Here is a 19,564-nt window from a genome sequence, read left to right on the forward strand (position 1 = left end):
GGGCTCATTTTGGCAAAGAAAACCAAAGGCAAATAAATAAAACAGGCAAATGATCTTCTCAAAGTACAATATGAGAAAAGGCTGTGTATGTCAGTGTCATTCTGATTCCGGTGCAAACAAACATGTCATCAACTGCCACTTAGAGAAACGAAGCAACTCAACAACAATGGGCGCCAAGCCCAGGCTTTCTCTTTTACTTGGCAGGGAAATGGCATAACTTATCTAGTCTCCATCTTATCTTCTGAAAAACGGGTATACGAGTGGGGATTCCAGTTCCCAGGACCTATTGCAAGAACCCTGCTAAATTAATAGTTTGAAATCTCTTCTGCAGACAAATTATGATTCCCAAGTATAGCATGTCATTCATTGCCAATTAGATGTACAGAACTCATGGCTTTGCCTCTGCAGCCCAACACACACTTAGGGTTAAGTCATTTCTAGGCAATTAGTAGTAACTGGTTTAACATGGTTTCAGAGATGTGGAAGATACAGCTGCTGAGAGATCTCAGAACTGAGCTGAAATTATTTCTGGAGACTTGACTGAAATTATTTCTGGAGACTTGACACTGTTTACCACCCTTGGACTAATCAAGGCCGTTCACATGCATGCTCATTCCTATTGATAAAGAGTTTCTGACACAAGAATAACTGGTCACTAACGACATCATGGTTTAGTTCAGGTCAAGAAGCTGTCACCTAACTGATAGCAAGTAGAAGAACAGGCCTTTTCTTCCTTTAGGTCAGTTTCAAAGGTTTTCATGATGCCTGTCACCCTCTAACGAAAAATGATTTATTTAATGTCAGAGTTGGAAAATCCGTTCTTGCCCATTTCTTGATAACTGTAGTTGTACTACTCAGAAGGAACATACAGTTCAAGGACATTCTTACATGTTATTCAGAGAAACAAGGAGAACGTGATGCTCTTACCTTGTCAATCAAAATGGAACATAGTAGTCAGCAAGAGAGAACTGAAGCAGATAACAAAAGAATCAGGAGTCACATCCAATATTTATTACTGAGGTATGTTGATAAATGGGATCAATAGATTTTGGTGGTGACATTTCACAAGAGAAATCTATTCCCCTCTGTTCCCAGAGCTTAGCTGAAGATTTAATTTTAACAAGGTTAAGCAAGCTCTTCCATGATTCTCTAGGCACTCATTACCTTCAGCTTCTCTTAGTATTAGATCTAGATAACTCTAGATACTCAAGAATCTAAGAGCTGAGGATTGAGGTTCAAAGCCAGGCAAAGCAGGAAAATTCATGTGATTCTAGTCTTGTTACATCAAAAAGCCATAAGTGGAGCTGTGGTACTATTGGTACAGTGCTAGCCTTAAACAAAGAGTTGGGAGACGGCAACCATGTCCCTGAGTTCAAGTCCTAGTATACCTGGAGAAAACAAAACAATACAACGAAAGAAAAGAAGGAAGAGGGGAAAAAAAGGAAAGAAAGGGAAGGGAAAGGAAGAGACAAAAAATTGGCTTCTCCAACCTTGAAAGAAAAATCCCTCTCTTTCTCCCCCCACCACTTTTTTTTTTTTTTTTTTTTTTTGCCAGTCCTGGAGACTGAACTCAGGGCCTGAGCACTGTCTTTGGGCTTTCCTCAAGGCTACAGCTCTACCATAAGATCCACAGTACCACTCTCAGACTTTTTTCTATATATGTGGTACTGAGGAATAGAACCGGGGCTTCGTGCATGCTAGGCAAGCACTCTACCTCTAGGCCAAACTCCTGGCCTCTGAAAGAAAATCTTATAAGAAAAATTAACAGGCATGCTATATAAAATTTGCGTTAAAAAGTAAGCCTTCTTTTGCAAAACTCCTCAGGAAGAAGGTATAAATTTCATTCTTGTTTACATTGTAAAATTGAATTTATGGCCTTTAGCATAGTGGCTGCAAGATAATATGGATAAATAAATGATTTCTAAATAAATGAGCAGAGTGACTTAAAAATCTCAGACTCTAAGAGCCAGATAGGATATTAAAGATCATTTGGTCAAATATCCTCATTTTAAACATGAGGAAATATGAGACTGAGAAGTAGATCAGATAATAGCAAAAGTTCATGCAATCTAATTTGCAACAATATTTGACTAAAATTCAAAAGTATGCTATCCTCTTCTGGGGTAATTTCCAGCCCAGCATGTGTTTCCCAGCAAAGGAAATGCTGACAATATAATTACAAGTTTTGCCTAAAGCCTAAAAGTAAAAAGTAGGAAAAAGATAGTCCAGAGTCTTGAAACCCGTTCAGATTCTGTGGTGTTTGCTTACTACTACAGTGAAATCCATCATCAGCCTGTGGCTGAAGCTTGCAAGGTTTATAAAAGGTTTGGTTTATAAAATGGGTCATCCACTGATTTTTATTTTGCTGTGACTTCCAGGGTTAAGTAAGAGTGACTCTGAAACCCATTAGCCTCCTTGCCAAGGATCCCAGTCCACTTTCACATGGGAAAATGTGACACAATGAATCAAGTACAGCAGAAGCAAAAAGTCAGTAATTAGTATGTAGGACCAGGCCTGGCATAAACTAAACTGGGGGTCCCGGGGTGGGGGGGGAAATGGAGCAGAAAACTAAATGGTCACAGGACTCAGAGACATAACCACTCCACGTGGAAAACCAAACACAAAGATGCCGCAGGATTTCAAAATGGGGATGGGTGCAAATTTGAAAAAGAAGGGCTGGCTAGAACAACTGGGTGATTCTTCATGAAAGCCGTGGGGAAGATACTCAAGGGACCACAGAGAACAAGGCAAATTCAAGTTCAAATTCAAATTCAAGACTGCCTCCACAAAGGCCTTGGAAGAGAATTACAGTGCACATGTTTTGTGTTTGCCTCTCAGGGAACGTGATGGTTATAGAACACAGTAGCAGAAATTGGACTGTGGCAGAGTTACATAATAAATGGGAAAACAGAATATCCAACCAGTATAATTATAAAGTTGGACGGCAAAGCCGGGGAAAAGACACATGCTTTACAAACTTAGAGTCATAATGGTGGTGTGTTGTCTGTGGGATTGCGGTTTCATTCTTGTAACTCCTGCCAATTAAAAGATGATAAACAAGTAACAAGTGTGTTTCTCATTTACAATGACAAGTCACTGCTTCTTCAGAAAAGAAAACATTTTCTTCTCAGGATGATGATGAAGGAAAAAAAAAATAGACTCAGATACAATGAAAGTCAATCTGGTCCCATGGTTATAGCAAAATCTTTCTTTTCTTTCTTTTTTTTTGGGGGGGTGCCAGTCCTGGGCCTGAGCTCACTGTCCTTGGACTTTCTCAAGACTAGAGCTCTACCACCTGAGCTACAGCACCATTTGTAGCTTTTTTCTATGTATGTGGTACCGAGGAATGGATCGGGTCTTCGTGCATGCTAAGCAAGCACTCTAACACTAGGCCAAACTCCCGGTCCCAGCAAAATTTTTTTACACAATTTTTTGCAGTGATGGCTAAAGAAGAAAACAGGTATTCAGAGTAACATGAATCCTCATTCAATAAACATGCGGCACCTAGAAGGACAAGGCTTAATTCCCTCCCATTTATGTGAGGTTTGTATCTGGCTATTGAGAAGCAATTCAATTTCTGACACAGTGATTGCCTTTCTCATCAGAAATATGCCCACCTGCAAGTCAGTCTCCAATTACAAGTACACTGAGGTCTTCTGTATCCATGGGGTCCCCTTTCACAAATTTAACCAACCGATGGAAAATATTCAGAAAAAAAAATTGGGTCTGTCCTAAATGTGTATAAGCTTTTCTTCCCAAAAATTCTTGTCATTTTTCCCTAAACAGCATAGCATAACTATGTATTGTTTTATGCATTGTAACTGAAATATGACTGAAAGCATGTTGGAAGATGAGTGCAGATTTTATATATATACATATATGTATAGATTTTACATACATGTATACATATATGCATGTATTCATATAAGTATGTAATGGAAGGCAACATCCTCAGAGTTTTATAGCCTTGGTAATCGCCACTGTCGTCTTCCACCTCCTCCTCCTCCTTCTCCTGCTCCTCCTCCTCCTCCTCCTTCTCCCCCACTTCTTCTCCCCCACTACTTCTTCTTCTTCTTCTTCTTCTTCTTCTTCTTCTTCTTCTTCTTCTTCTTCTTCTTCTTCTTCTTCTTCTTCTTCTTGTTTATGTAGTACTGAGGAATCAAACATTGGGCTTCATGCATGCTAGGCAAGCACTCTACCACTAAACCACATTCCTAGCCCCATGTCCCTGTTTTTGTTTTGTTTTGGTTTTATATTCCTTGCTTCTTAACAGAGGAGTCCTACGTTTCCCTCTGGATGGAGATATTAGGTTTATCATAAAGAAAGAAAAGTATACTATGTTCTCTAATTTCTGGTTTCCGGACTTACATCACAATTCCTAAGCTAACACTGACAACAAGAGGCTGGGGAGGGGGCGGGGCATCCATTGTAAGTAGCCAAGTTTTTATGCCTTTCATAACTATCGGCTCTTAGCCTGAAGATGAGACTGAGAGCAACTCCTGCTTAGGGTATTGGTGTCGCTCCCATTTCAGTTCTTTATTCCTGTGACCTCATTCATTTGTGATGCTCAATGGCTTCTTGCTAATCTGAAAACAAGTCCACATATTTCCATCCAATTGTGTCTTTGTGCTTCAAGAGAACTTATGTTCTCCAGTGTCTACTATCATTTCCTAGTGTTGAATTCACAGAAAGTTCAAAAATCATTTAATGAAGGCATGGATAGAAGAATAGATTAAAAAGATGTAAGGATGGATGGATGGATGGATAGATGGACGGATGGATGGACGGATGTTGAGCAAGTCCTTTAATGCATATGTACAGATTATATGAAGGCAGTGAGTTAATCAATTTATCACAGAAAATGTTTAGCATAGAGCCTGTAAAGGTCATCCATGTATTATGAATGAAGTTTCTCTTTCCCATAGTTTTAACGTGACTCTGGAGCTGGGTGCTGTGGCTTATACCCACTTAATCCTAGCTACTCAGGAGGCTGAGATCTAAGGAACCTGGTTTCAATAAGGCTGTGTAGACAAATCTGAGGTACTTTTATCTTCAACTAACTAGCAAAAACCAGGAGTGGATCCATGGCTCAAATGGTGCCATGGCTTAAGAGTACAAGCCTTGAGCAACAAAGCCAAGCAGAAGCACAAGGCCCTGACTTCAAGCTCCAGTCCAAGCAAATATACACAATAAAACTAAATTAAATATATAAACAATTAAACAAAAACTAAATTAAATTAAATTAAACTAAAACTATAATACAGTTTTACTCATCAGGAGTGATTATGAGGTCATTCATTTACTCAACAGTTATCTACTGAGTTTCTAGATTTGTTCTTAGCTGTACTAGGAGACAGAAATAATTGCTCTGATTCATTTCAATGTTTTCTTGAAAACTTGTAAGAAGAAGGGAAAAATCTAGGGGGAAAAGAAGAGACTAAAAGATCTCTAAGCAGGAATTGTGTGTGTATGGGATATGCAGTATAAGCTCTTGCCCTGACCTATTTCTGTGGCCCATGAAACCAGCCACTACAAGCTGGGAATTTAGAATATGAACTCCATCAATTAAAGTTTTAAGTTGAGATTGGTTATTACAATTTTCCTTTTCTCCACTCTGATTTCAAATGATGACTTACTCAGTCATGAAGCTAAGGAAAACTTTCTCTCTGATGGAAATTAATTCTAACGTTCAAAAAAAAAAGGTCTGGCAGTTTTCTCGTTAGCCTTTATAGAGCTATAGTGCTTATTTTTCATTATAATTTTAGTTTTATTACCCAAACTGAGACATTTTAAAATATACATTTATTGAGTACATTTAATGAGAAAAATGTTCTGCCTTTACAATTTGGATTGTATTTGAAAACCTCTCTCTGGAATTCACATAGAAACTCAGGGTCTCATCTTCTTCCAGTAGAAATGGGACTGCTTTAAAGTGCTCAGGTTTAGAATGCCCTTCACGTTTTTAATATAATTTAGTGGCAAAGATAATAGCTATACTACTAGAAACAAAAGTCAAATGCAATAATCTTTAATTTATGAATAGAGCAGGGGTCAGCATATTTCCTTCGTGAAGAAATTTTACTGTGTGGCTACATAGTAAATATTTTAGGCTTTATGGGCCATATGGTCTCCACAGCAACCAGTCAACCCTGCCATAGCACCTCTAAGCAGTCACAGATAATACTTCAACAAACAGGAAGGGCTATGCTCCAAGAATATCTTATTTGCAAAACCAAGCAGCAGTTGAAACTGACCCTTAGGCCATAGTTTGTCAACAACTGCTGTAGAAATTTTGATAGCAATGTACCTTCATTGCAAGAAGATGCTCTGATATTCCCAAAACTCCATACATAATTCTAGGGTCTGTAAGGACGGTCTCAGCTAATATAGGAGCTGAGCACAGGAACTCACAATAAACATACTTACAAAATCCAGGAAACAGCCCTGGTTTCTCAAACCCATGTTACACCTAATTTCATTGGTTTGAGAAAAAAAATAAATGATATGAAATAGCATGGCCTATTTCTTGAGTTATTTCATTGCTCTGACAGAAGTAGGCACTGCATTTCGTGCTACTGTGGATAAATTAAATGAACATCCATTTTCTCCACTGGTGTGAAATACTTTCTGCATTACACAGCAGGTACTGGTGAAAGGTGTTACAATGGGTAATTATTATTTTCTAGGAGAATGTCAACTTGCATTGAGTTGACAGGAGTTTGACAGTATGACACCCCAAAAGATACTGTAGTCCAATTACAGCAGATACAAAGGGCTATTGTATCATATAAAACATCGTATCATATAGTATATCACAAAAAGGATCTTAATCCTTAATCTAACACCTGCTCTCATTCTGGAAAAGGCATGTTTCTACAAATGAGCAAACTGAGGAAAAATTCAGGGAATAGAAACAACAATGACAACAATTGTAATATTCTAAGCCATCAAAAGAAATAATTCCACATTTTAATTTTTTTCCTATAGATTAACGTTTAATTCCTGGGCATTTTGGAAAATGCACTTGCTGGCTCATCTCTGGATTTAAACAAGTTTCTTCAGAACGATCCATTGTGTAAATACCCATGTGTCCCTAAGAGCCTTAATCAACCTTAATCAGGTCATTCAAAAAACCACCAGCTGCTTTTGAAAATATGGTTCTTAGTAGCTTCAACAAATGTCTTCCTACCAGCTTATCTTGAGTAAAACAGACTTTTAAATCAAACTTCCATTTCACCTACTTCTTTCTTTATTACTGAAATGAATAAAGTAATTTTATACAGAAACTTAAATGCTTATCAAAATTGGGAAGCAATAATTGCAACAATAAAACAATTGGTTAGAAAAAAAAAAAACACCAGCTACCATTGAATCTGAAGCCATCAATATCGCTAGTGTGAACTACAAGTGAGCTATGACCCATCCCCAAATAATTCCTTATGTTACTTACCTGACCCTACAAAAAGGAAAACATGCTTCATTCCTATAAAAGTGAGTACAAAAGATGAAAATCTGCTGCGATGATTGCATCCAGACATAGACGTTAGCAGAAAGGGGTTTTTACACGTGAAGACATTTACGTCATGTAGCATGCCAACTTAGATGTATTTCTTTTCTTCTTACTGGTTCTAGAGACTGAATTCACAGCCTTGCTGGTGAACCATCTCATTCCCCATTCCTTTTTCCTTTAGTGTTTTGCAGATGAGGTCTTGTGTATTTTCCTGAGCAAGGTCTCAGATCTTGATTCTCCTTCCTCTGCCTCCTGAGAACCTGGGATTACAGGTACAGACCACCGTATCTGGTGTGTTTTCCAGACAGGATTTTGCCTATTATAAAGCCTATGATCTTTTTTTTTTTTTTGCCAGTCCTGGGCTTGAGCTCAGGGCCTGAGCAATGTCCTTGGACTTTCTCAAGGCTAGAGCCTCAGCACCACTTCCGGCTTTTTTCTATGTATGTGGTACCAAGGAATCGAACCCGGATCTTCATGCATGCTAGGTAAGCACTTTAACCACTAGGCCAAACTCCCGGCCCCCCCTATGATCTTTTAATAACTGGAATTAAAATGCTTACCTACACTAATATCCAAGGAAAACATAAGATTTAAGTTACATTGTACCTTATCTCATCCACAGCTCTTTGATTATCCCTGAAGTACCACCTACCAACAATGACTGCTCTATATTAAACAAACACTCTTCCTCTTCTGCCTCAATGCATCCCATCTCATTCCGATGAGAGTGTTGAAATATCTTTTATTTATTGGCTTATTATTTATATTCTTATAAACCTAGCTTCAGTAGAATAAGATTCTTTTTTTTTCTCTTCTGGATTCTGGACATATTCTCAGATCCTAGAACAATGTCTGGCCTATAGCTGTTAAGTTAGTACTCATCTACCTGCTGAGTGAATTAATGAGGGTTCTCCAGCCCAATTCAGCTCACCACTCAGAAATTACATGATTGTAGCCTTTGTGTACATTCTAAAGGCTGAGCAGAAGCTACTCACTGATACCTCAGGCCTATAACCCAGTGACTTAGGAGGCTGAGATCCAGGATTGCAGTTTGAAACCAGGAAGGCAGTGGTTTAGGAGCCTCCATATCCAAAACAGCCAGCAAAAGTCTGGGCTTGATATATGCGTCAAGAAGTAGAACACCAACAGAACAACCAAGCCAGAGGCTCAGTTCTCATCTTGGTACCAAAACAATAGCAATGACAAAAAAGGTAACCAAAAAACAAAATAATATTATTAGCAAAGTTAGTATGAAGTGTAAAAATAAGTTAATGAATGAATGAATGAATGAATCCAGTCTACAAACAACATAAGGAGCAGCTAACAGAAAAGCCAAAATGACTGTGTTCATGTAACAGCAGTTTTCAGAGCTATTACAGATGTTTAATACCTAACTGGTTTTTAATTACCATTTTAAAATTCAATGCCTGAGCCATGAAATTAATTCTGGAAGTGGCAAGAAATATCCCCCAAGAGCACAGCAAAATTGGAACTCTTACATGATGGATTTCTTTCAGGGTGACTGTCACCCACTGAAATGCCAAGGCAACCAGTACAAGGCTTGCGTTCTGAAGAAGAGACACACTGGGTCTCAAGTTCCATTTCATAGGATTTCATTAAGTACATGCAACTTTTGGGCTGTCAATAATGCTTCAGCGTCTTAACTATGAAGCCCTTCAACCCTTCAGATAAGCTTTTGTTGTTAATCTCTCACCAGCTGAAAGACAGCTTATGAAACAGAGTAAACAATGGGGGTGGGGGATAGGGACTGAAATATATCTCCTGCTCCCCCCCCCACTCCGACAGCTGTATACATTGCCACCACTAATTGCTTTCTTCCAGCCCTTGCTGTCAGGTTCGTTTACATAAAGGCCACTGCCCAGTGACATCTCTTCTGATATATGTGATCAGTGCATAACCTTTATCGTGGTAGTTTATAGGTTTTAACAATGAATCTATTCATTGCTAAAGCAAAGCTGTCCATTATTTAAGAAAAAAAAATAGTAGCATCATTTTCAGGCATCCATCACTTGTTGCTGTTATGCAAAGTTCTTTTTCTTTTTTTGTATTTTTATTGTAATTAATAGAAGGATTACATTAATTCGCCAGATGGAAGGTGCATTTCTTCACAAACATTGATAGCCTTTCTCATGCTTTTGTCCCCATTTCCCTTCCCCGACGCCCTCCTCTCATCTTGTTTTCTCCTGTCATGCCAAGTTCTTAATTTCCTTCAGAGAGGAACATTTGTCAGAAAAATTTCCCATTATCTATTTTTCTATTTGTATTTTCCCATCCCTCCCCCAAGAATCTTTAGTTTTATTTTGTTTCCTGAGTTTGCTAAGGGTTTAATTTATATATTAAGTAGATTAGGTTATGGATGAAGTACAGTATACATTCTTAGGCAAACAGGAGGAAGATAGAACATGTAAGACCAAGGAAAGCCTGGCTGGGCATATTATCTGGGAATTAGCTAGGCTATGTGTTAATACCTTTCTCATAGAAGACTTTTTTACATCTTATCTTAAAATCAGGCACAGAAAAGATTCATCACCCACAGCAATCTGCTGACCAAAATCTAAGATAAGAAAAGTTAAGCAACCCATCAGATATGTTTACTGCTGTGATGATCAGAAACGGGGACTCTAAGGCTAAACGTCACTCTCTCCTTCCTAGAAATAAAATTGATTTACAAGAAAAGTGTATCTTAATTATTATTTTAATTAGGTGGAAAGTTTCCAGCTCAGAATTAAATTTCTCCTAGTGTCCTGACCTTTTAGTAAGGTGACTGGATAGCATTCCTTTTCAGATTATTCTCTACCTCTTCCTCCCTTTCCCTCTCCCTCTCCCTCTCCCTCTCTCTCTCTCTTTTTCTCCCTTTCTCCCCCTCCCAGTAATTGACCAAAGAAGTTTTAATCCAGCAAACCAATGTATGAATCCTATGCATCTTGATCTGTGTTCAGACTATATTCTTATCTCTACTGTGATGTCCTCACTGCTCACTTCCACCTTGCATACAAGAGACTGGGGAGAAATTACTGATAAGAGTTCTTCGTCTGACAGTATATCATCTCATGAGGGAGAAAAAGAGCAATCCCCCTCCCCACCTCTGTAATGGGACTCTTTCCTCAATGCACCCTCTGTGGGAGATTTAGATAGTAGATAGAAAAAAATGACCTCCAAGAGAAAAATCAAAATGCTGACAGCAAAGAAGATGCTCAACTTTCACCACAGGGGAGTTCAGAAAAATGTATAATTGACCCTATTTCAAAGAAGCATGCTGTGTATAACCACGGTATGACTTTCTTGAGTAGTGTCAAAAATGCCATCCAGACATGACAGTATGTAGTAGATGAGGAGCCACTCTTAATTATTCATGGGGACACAAAAATTGTTGATGACCTGCCTAAATGGCACTGGCAGATTATTCAAGTTCTTCACTCATGCCTTCATTACCGTTCTTCCCTCAAACTCACGTGTTTTTTAGTTGAGTTTATACTCTACTGTTTATTCCTTCCTGATGCCAAAGCAGGAGGAGGAGGGGCTAAAATAGGGATTTCCCCTCTGATATTGAACTACCTTCCTTCTTTCTTTTTTTTAAGTGCACTTGCTTCTCCAGGAGTAATTTTCCATTTAAGTAGTTAAAATGCTGAAAGGCAATTCTAAAGAAAAGAAGGATGCGATTTACTCACGAGTTAATGACAGATGTTAAACTTCTGAGCTCCATGCAAGCTGCCCAGAAGTAGAATGGACGGAAGGCTACATCTCAGTCATCAACCTATCTCTGATTGCTCTGATCAGTTACTATAATCCACGGATAGGCATGGCCAGTTTACCAAGGGACTGACCCCATGTGCCAACCTAAAAGAAAAGTCACATAGCCCAACAATGGGGAATAGTACTTCATTTTTAATGTCTATCTTTTTAATAAATAAAATACAGAATGAAACTGTATATTATTGCATTGAAGATTTGCAACATGCCACAGAGCACAAAACTTCCCTGGAGATCTGGTAGTCACTGTTAGTTCAAACATATCTATTCACAAAATAATTGATTGAATGAATGATGAAATATTCGGATATCAATCAACTGCATCTACTCAAACACTGTCACTAGCAACACTTAGGAAATTCTGGTCCTTGTGTTTACTCTTTAATCATATATGATTAACTTGTGAATTCACAGACTCGTTCTATGCAACCAACCTCTCTCCTATTCTTATATTATTACCTACTTGAACTCTGAAGGAAAAACTCTAAAGGATATATGCTCTGGGGTAGAACGAAATCATAGTTCACTTGAAGCTGAACCCTATCTTTTATCCTACGGTTTATAAATCAAAGCCTCACTATAGACACTCTCCCCAAATCCCTTAGCCCGACAGTTAAACAAGTAAATCTTTAGGGGAGAAAAGAGAGCAGAGTATAAGGGGCACCTTCAAGAAGAGCTTCTTTGAAAATGGATGTAATATTTTCCAAATTAAAGCACTTAAAAAAAAAAAAGAGGGGGGTGATGGTGGATAAAGAAAAAGAAAAGTCTATCCTCTTGACCTTGGAGGAGAGTAAGGACGATGTAACTTTAATTTGCATTCAGATTTTAACAACACAGTCACACTGCACGATTGGGATTGACACTGGGTTTCCACTGAAGATTGCTCATCATTTCATTATGGTTCATTATGTTGATAACTGTCAGAAAGCATTAGGCGCGAGGGCTTTGAGTAATAGAACTGAAATGGGAATTTTAAAACAATACACTTTCTAGAGGAAATAACAGCAGCACGCTGCATTCAATTAGAAACGGTAAAGTAAAGACAAAGTAAGCGATGTTTGCTGTTTGGAGCTCAGCGATTTCAATTTCTTGATAGGCTAAAGCCGGCAGAAGAAAAGCTTTCTCACATCAGGACCTTTCGTCATAGATCTTGGTAAATTTGCCCTCATTAGCTCTAAGCTCCACTATAAATTGTCTTAAAAGCTGCAATTTGGGAATATTTTAGGCCACGTCGAAGTATCAATCAATCACTCTTTGTTTGTTTGGCATAGCACTTGGAATTATTCAAGTCCCCTTTACTGGGAGACAGATTTGTGGAAGGCCCTTCAAGCTGGCAATCTAAGTCATAATCTCTCACTCATCAAGTGCTCCCCATCAAGATACCCTAATAAGTTTCATCAAACAAGTTAAATAAAAGAGCAAATCTGCCCAAAGACAGATTTCCAATTGAAAAATACAGAAAACCACTCAGGGAAATGTGCTAAGAAAAGGCAACAAAATAACAAATTAGCCCCACTCACCCTCTTCCACCTCCCTTCCAGATCTACCATGTTAATAACTCCCTTCATAACGCATTTTCTCTGGTACATTTTGAAATACAGAAAGAAGTTGCAAAGTCACTGGGCCTCTCAGTAATGAAAAAGCTTTTTCCTCACTAAGAACATTTAACCAGCTATGAAGAATCAGGATCCAGTGGCTCACGCCTGTCATCCTAGTTACTCAGGGACTGAGATCTGAAAATCAAGGTTCAAAGCCAGCCTGGGAAGGAAAATTCTGTGAGACATTTATATTCAAAAGCCATCCCATCTTGGATGTAAAGGATTCATCCCGACCCTGTAGACTGGACCCATGTTCTAGACCTAGGGGAAATGGAATTACAAGAAATGAGAAGAGGAGACTGACATGTAAAAGGTGCTCATTTCATTAATGAAACAGTCCAAAATTCCCACTCAAAGAGGATTTATGAAATCAAAACCCCTCCATCAATGGGACTCCTTAGCTAAAGGGAGATGACCCCCGATGGCAAAGTGGCCTGAACACTACATCCCTTTCTTGACCAATTAGATGTTTCAAAGGATCCTGCTCCTTACTCATCTCTGGCAATAAAGAACCAAAGGGCTTGGAGAAGCTACTCAGGAGGCTGAGATCTGAGGATCTAAGTTCTAAGCCAGCATGGACAAGAAAAAGCTTCCTTTCTCCAATTAAACAGTCTCGAAAGGAAAGCCAAATGAGAGTTCAAGCCCTGAGTTCAAGTCCCAGCAATGAATGAATGAGGAAAGAAACAATAAAAAGAGCAGAACAAAGAACAATTTTAAAAAAAATCTTAAAAATGCAGGGACAGGAGTTTGGCCTAGCGGTAGAGTGGTAGAGTGCTAGCCTAGCATGCACAAAAACCTGGGTTCAAGTCCTCGGTACCATATACACAGAAAAAAAGCCAGAAGTGGTGGTGCTGTGGCTCAAGTGGTAGAGCTCTGGCCTTGAGAAAGCCTGAGGACAGTGCTCACGCCCTGAGTTCAAGGCCCACACTGGCAAAAAATAAAAACAAATAAATAAAAATTTAAAAAAATATGGAGTACAGGTGCCCCCAAAACAAAGAGATATTTTTTTTTCCTACATCTAAGAGACAAATGAAATACTCAATTTCCCCAAAAGGAAAATATTTGGAACACTTGAAAGGTCTTTCTAGAGTCAGCAGTGATCTAAAGAGACTGAAAGTTACAGTCTTGAAAGGGGTTTTGTGAATCCCTGCCATGAGGCAGGGAATTAATCTTTCTTTGCCTGAGGATAGGTGATTTACATGCCAGCAGCATCCACGTCACCTGTCGATATGGTAGAAATACATCATAATATTAGGCAAAGGGCAACAACTTACTAAATGATTTTCTCGTAGACTAAGAAGTACTCTTCTGTAGGAGCATGGTGGTACATGCCTGTAATCTGGCCTGTGCTCGTAATCTGAAGTGATAGCATGAATCACAAAGTCAGTCTGGGCCATTCAGGAAGCCCCAGTCTCAAAATTTGCAAAGGGTTGCCTGTGCTTGCCAAATGTGTACAAAGCCCCAGGTTCTAGTACTGATGGAGAAGAAAGTGCTGTAAAATCCTTCTTCTTCTAACCAGGTAAGGGCTATTTTCCTGAAAATATTCAGGTAATGCTTCCATTGAAACATCCCAGCCACATTCACGGGAAGGTAACGTGGCTCCATCCCACGTACTCCTGAAAGGAGAGCTTATTTCTTATGGAATTCTTGTGGATGGTGTGAACATCTAGGCGTCTCCTTCTAAATTAGCTGATGCTCCTTGTGTTCACCTGGTCTAATCGTTCTCCACGTGAACAAAAACCTGATTTTACAAGCCAGTGGAGCAGAGTCTCTCTTTGGCTAGAAGAATGAGTCTTAGAGTGTGTTTTATTTCTTCATTAGTGTGCCGTCACAGTGAGCGATCCCTAAATGCTGGGCTGCATAGAAATGCTGGGGTTAAAGACAGCATAATGAACAAAGAAGGTGCCTGATTATCATGGCTGTCAGCACAAGGGAATTGGGTTTGTCACCTGGCTTAACCAACTGCAAAGGACTGATTGGGGGCTGGAGTCAGTTTGAAAGGGTCCCCTGATGTTTATGCTCCTTTCCACCTTTTGTCAAGAGAATCTGATAAAGTGGAGGATGAGAAAGATCATTTCAAAGGTTATCTGAACAAGGGACTTTCTGAGAAACTCCCATTGTCCCACCTGTTAAAGTGTCTGCTGCAGCATGGTGCAAGAGAAACTTTCCACCATGACAGAAATCTCTCCTGGGCACCATCTCCAGTAACCCCAGGGGATTCCACAGCCCCTCAAAAGCAGCCAGCCAAAGTAGGAAACTAAATGTTAAATTGAATGGATGTGACTTTATGTTTTAATGGCTACCTAGTGGTTAGTGTACTGGACCACAGAGGTCCACTATATTCAACAGGAAGGAAGGAAGGAAGGAAGAGAGCAGAGCCATGGACTACTAGATTCTGATTCTACTTCCTGACACATCAATATGCATAGCAATTAGCAAAGTAGGGTCATTACCCTGACTACTCCTTTCTCAAAGGAAGTCATGTGACTCGTGTGGTTGAAAAATGATAACTGTAGAGAGGGGGGTCTAAATCTTGATGGTACAAGAGAATTCATGGGCCAGTTTTTGAAAATATTGATGTTTTTGACTCCTGTCTCTAGAGCTCCAGCCTTGCAATGTGGCCAACCATGTAATTTAATTGTGTAATCAAGGGTGCAAATCAGTGATAGAGAGCCCAGGAATTGCATTAGCGACCTGCTGTGGAGGAGGCCTGGGGAAGGAAGGAAGTGACCAGATGGAGATTAAAAAGAAAGAGATCAAACATTTATTAAATCACTACCTTGTGCTAGACCTTTGCAATAGATAATGGAAATCCATCTTTCCTATCTTTACATAGATATGAGAATGCATTTTTTAGATAAGGAAACTAGGGCTTAAAGAAATTAAGTACTCTGCTTGTCACAGATTTGATTAGTGGTTGGAGCCAGCACTCTGATTAACTGACTGAATCTGTGGTTCCTGGGGACCAGGTTTGGTGGGATGCAGTTACCACCTGGGAGCAGAAAACTACAGTGGCGTTCAAAGCGCAGGAAAGAAAGCATCCACTCTTGTATGGGTGCAGAGATTTGTGGCTCAAAAAAAACCCCAAGCCCAAAAACCAAAAAAAACCTTCTTTCCCCTCTAACCTTAAGAAAACAATCTTAGAAGAATGCAAAAATCAACCACCACCACCACCACAACAACAAAAATCACACAAAATTTTAAACAGTTTGCTTACCTCCATCATATGGTAACAGTCAATATTTTCTCTTTTTTCTTTTACTTCTACCCTCATGATAAAACTAACAAATTACTTCTTAGAGATGTATTGAACTCCAAAGGCTCTTTTAACCACAGCAGTCTTCCATACAGGGAAAGCAAATCAGAACCTCACTAACATGTCACTGAATCTAATTTTGGTATCTGGTGTATTGTATATACATTTATTTGAATTAAGGAAGAGAAAGGGGACAACAAAATGGTGAAACAAAGGATAATATACACAAGACAATACAACTTGGGAGGGTGAGGGGAGGGAAAGTGGGAGAAAAGCAAGGCAGGGGTTAACAATAGCCAATAAGAGAATATACTCAAGGGACAGGAGCATAGCCGAGTAGTAGAGTGCTTGCCTAGCATGCATGAAGCCCTGGGTCCAATTCATTAGTACCACATACTCAGAAAAAGCCGTAAAAGTGGCACTATGGCTCAAGTAGCAGAGCATTAGCCTTTGTGTTCAAGGACAGTGCCCAGGCCCTGAGTCCAAGCCCCAGAATTGCCTCCCCCGCAAAAAAAAGAAAGACTATCTTACATATATAATTGTAACCCCTCTGTACATCACCATGACAATAAAACAAATTAAAAAAAATAAGAACAGTAGAGTTGATTAAAAAATAAGATCTAGGGGCCATGAGTTTGGCCTAGTGTTAAAGTACTTGCCTAGTGGTAGAGCTCTAGCCTTGAGAACGTCCAAGGACAATGCTCAGGCCCTGAGCTCAAGCCCAGGACTGGCGAAAGAAACAAAAAACAAAAAACCCTCAGCAGGAAGAAGGCTCATTGTAGAAAGTTTGCATGACCTGAAATAAAGAACTCTCAGAATGTCAGCTCAAAGCAGTCCCCCTTGATTTTGCCATTTTGTCCCAAATTCCCAACACAAGAAACGTGTTGGTCAGGAGCAGGAAGTACATTACAAAACTAATCACACAAAAGGTAGCACAGAAGAAAATGTCAAGACTTGAACAGGTTAAATGAAAGTGGTCACCTATAGAAAGAAAGGACTTTCAATCTCATGAAGGAATAGGAAAAGAAAGTGCTAAAGGAATCTTCCATTTGATGGTGATGCATAAGGTAAGGCTAGCTTTCTATATGCCTTACCTCTTGAAGTTTCTGTTGCATCTGAAAAACCAGGCAAGACAACCTTCTGGAACCCAGGACTTGTGAATGTTCAGGTTGCACAGTTCTGCTACTAAGATGGAATATGGTCTGTGCTATGCTTTCATTTCATGTCTCTGAGCCAGTAGTTCCCTGGTCTATTAAGCAAAGACACCACATTGTGGACTCTGAAAGTTGCCTGCTAGAAGTTCTTAGCCAATAAATAACCTAGGTATGCCTGCTAGAAGTTCTTAGCCAATAAATGACCTAGGTATGCATGCATACATGCATGCATGCATGCGTGTGTGTGTGTGTGTGTGTGTGTGTGTGTGTGTGTATGTATGCTGTATGTAAGTATTTTTTCTTTTCTCCAGTCCTGGGCTTGAACTCAGGGCCTGAGCAACGTCCTTGGGTTTTCTCAAGGCCTCTACCACTTGAGCCACAGCACCACATTTGGCTTTTTCTAGGTATGTGGTAACGAGGAATCAAACCCAGGTCGTCGTGGATGCTAGGCAAGCACTCAGCAGAGTGCCAAACCTAGGCCAAACTCCTGGCCCTAGGTATTATTTTTAACTTGTCATTATAATTATTCATGGTTGTATCAATCCCAGGATAGCAGCAATTCCAGCACAAGTTTGAGGTGGCCTTTAAAAGGGGGTAACTAACCGAGCTACACAGTAGCTCACACCTCCCACTGCTCAAACTCCAGAGAAAGCTATATGCAGCGATGCTGGCCCTAGGCCAGGCAACATGCAATTTGTAGTAGGTAAGGAACAGAATGATAATAGCCATAATGAGAATGAAAGCCAAAATTTATCAAGGAGGATTGTTTTGTACATGACACCATAAAAGGAAAACTCTACACCTCATGCCATGTAATAGGGTAGTAGTCAAAACACAGGCTCACTAAAAATATTGTCTAAAATTACCTTTAGGCTGTATGAATAGGGTATATATAAAACAAATTCATTTCATGTTTAGACTTGGGTCTCATCCTCAAGGTATTTCATGTATGGGCAAATATTCCCCAATCCAAATACTTGTGTGCACACACACACACACACATACACACACACACACAGAAACACAATCTTGAACACTTCAGTTCCAAGTATCTATTCACTTTGTGTGATTATTAACCCCATCCTTCACATGGAAAAACTGCTCCTTTGGCAGATACTTAGTAAGCCACTGAAAAAAACACTCAGCTAGAAACAAACTCAAAGCCTGTTGACTTTGTGCATTGCAACACTAATCTGGTCTCCAGAAACACAAGCTTCATCTCATATATACATACACATTTGCATGCATGCATGTACACATGTATACATGTGTATACACACACACACACACACACACACACACACACATACATACAATACAGGTCCATTATTGCCAGCCCGGCGTCTCAGAGTCTGTGGAGAGCTTGGAATGTACATGACAGGAATGGTGACATCTAGGAATCTTGTCTAAACAAAGTATGAGATTTCTCTACTCCCATTCACACCAAGCTTGGTGGACTCATCTACTCATTAGCCCACATTCATTAAGTGCCTACCATTAAACAAGCATTTATTAGGACCTGGACCTATGTGTTATGCATACAAAACTGTGAGGAAAGAAGGAAGGACTATAATGGCATCAGAGCAATGACCTCAGTGTATGCTGAGCTGTCTCCCTCCCCTGAAACCACATTCCCAAACCATGTCCTCTACCTGAGTCTCCTCAAGCAATAGCAAAGCCATTTATAAATTCCAATCTGAGCTCTAATTACACTGTCAGACAGCTCTGAACACTCAATCTCTGCTCCACAATATCGGTGGTTGGCAGCTGTGCATATTTTGAAGGCGAAGGCAACCAGAAAGGGTAAAAGATGCTTTCTTTTCTTAAGTATTTCACCTGTTACGACTGAGGAAGATTGCATGCTTGATCTAATTTGCCCCCTGCATGGTTATCCTGGGAGAAGAAGTTGGCAGTACTCTGCTGGGTGGATATGCAAACCACTGGCAGAGAAGAAACAGGAGACATGCAAACAACTTACGGGTGCAGGGCATGGAGGCAGCATCATTGTCAGCTCGGAAAAAGCCCCGGTCACAGGTGCAAGAGGTGGCTCCTTCCCAGACAGAGTAGCTGTGGGGTGGACACTTGGCACAGGTGGCATCCGTGGAAAGAGCCTTGTAATATCCAATTTTGCAAGCTACAGGGAAGGAAAAAAGAAAAACAAACACATTTACACCATGGTGGTGACAGCAGGAAAACGGGAAGGCATTTTCTTGATTCAGAGAAAAAAAAGGGACAGTGTGTTCGCCAATCATGAATGATCACCACATTTGAGGTC

General features: G+C 39.7%; 1 protein-coding gene across 1 annotated transcript in view; it reads right to left on the bottom strand.

Moving 5' to 3' along the window:
• Epha4 (EPH receptor A4) overlaps positions 1 to 19,564 on the bottom strand; it is a 147,560-nt gene that overhangs the window by 65,300 nt on the left and 62,696 nt on the right. The window contains exon 4 of the mRNA XM_090354898.1: positions 19,268 to 19,423. Coding sequence (XP_090211024.1) covers positions 19,268 to 19,423 — 156 coding nt within the window. The remainder of the gene's footprint in view (positions 1 to 19,267; positions 19,424 to 19,564) is intronic.

Source organism: Megascapheus bottae, chromosome 21, assembly GCF_031878675.1.
Source record: "Megascapheus bottae isolate mThoBot1 chromosome 21, mThoBot2.hap1, whole genome shotgun sequence".
Classification (NCBI taxonomy): Eukaryota; Metazoa; Chordata; class Mammalia; order Rodentia; family Geomyidae; genus Megascapheus; species Megascapheus bottae.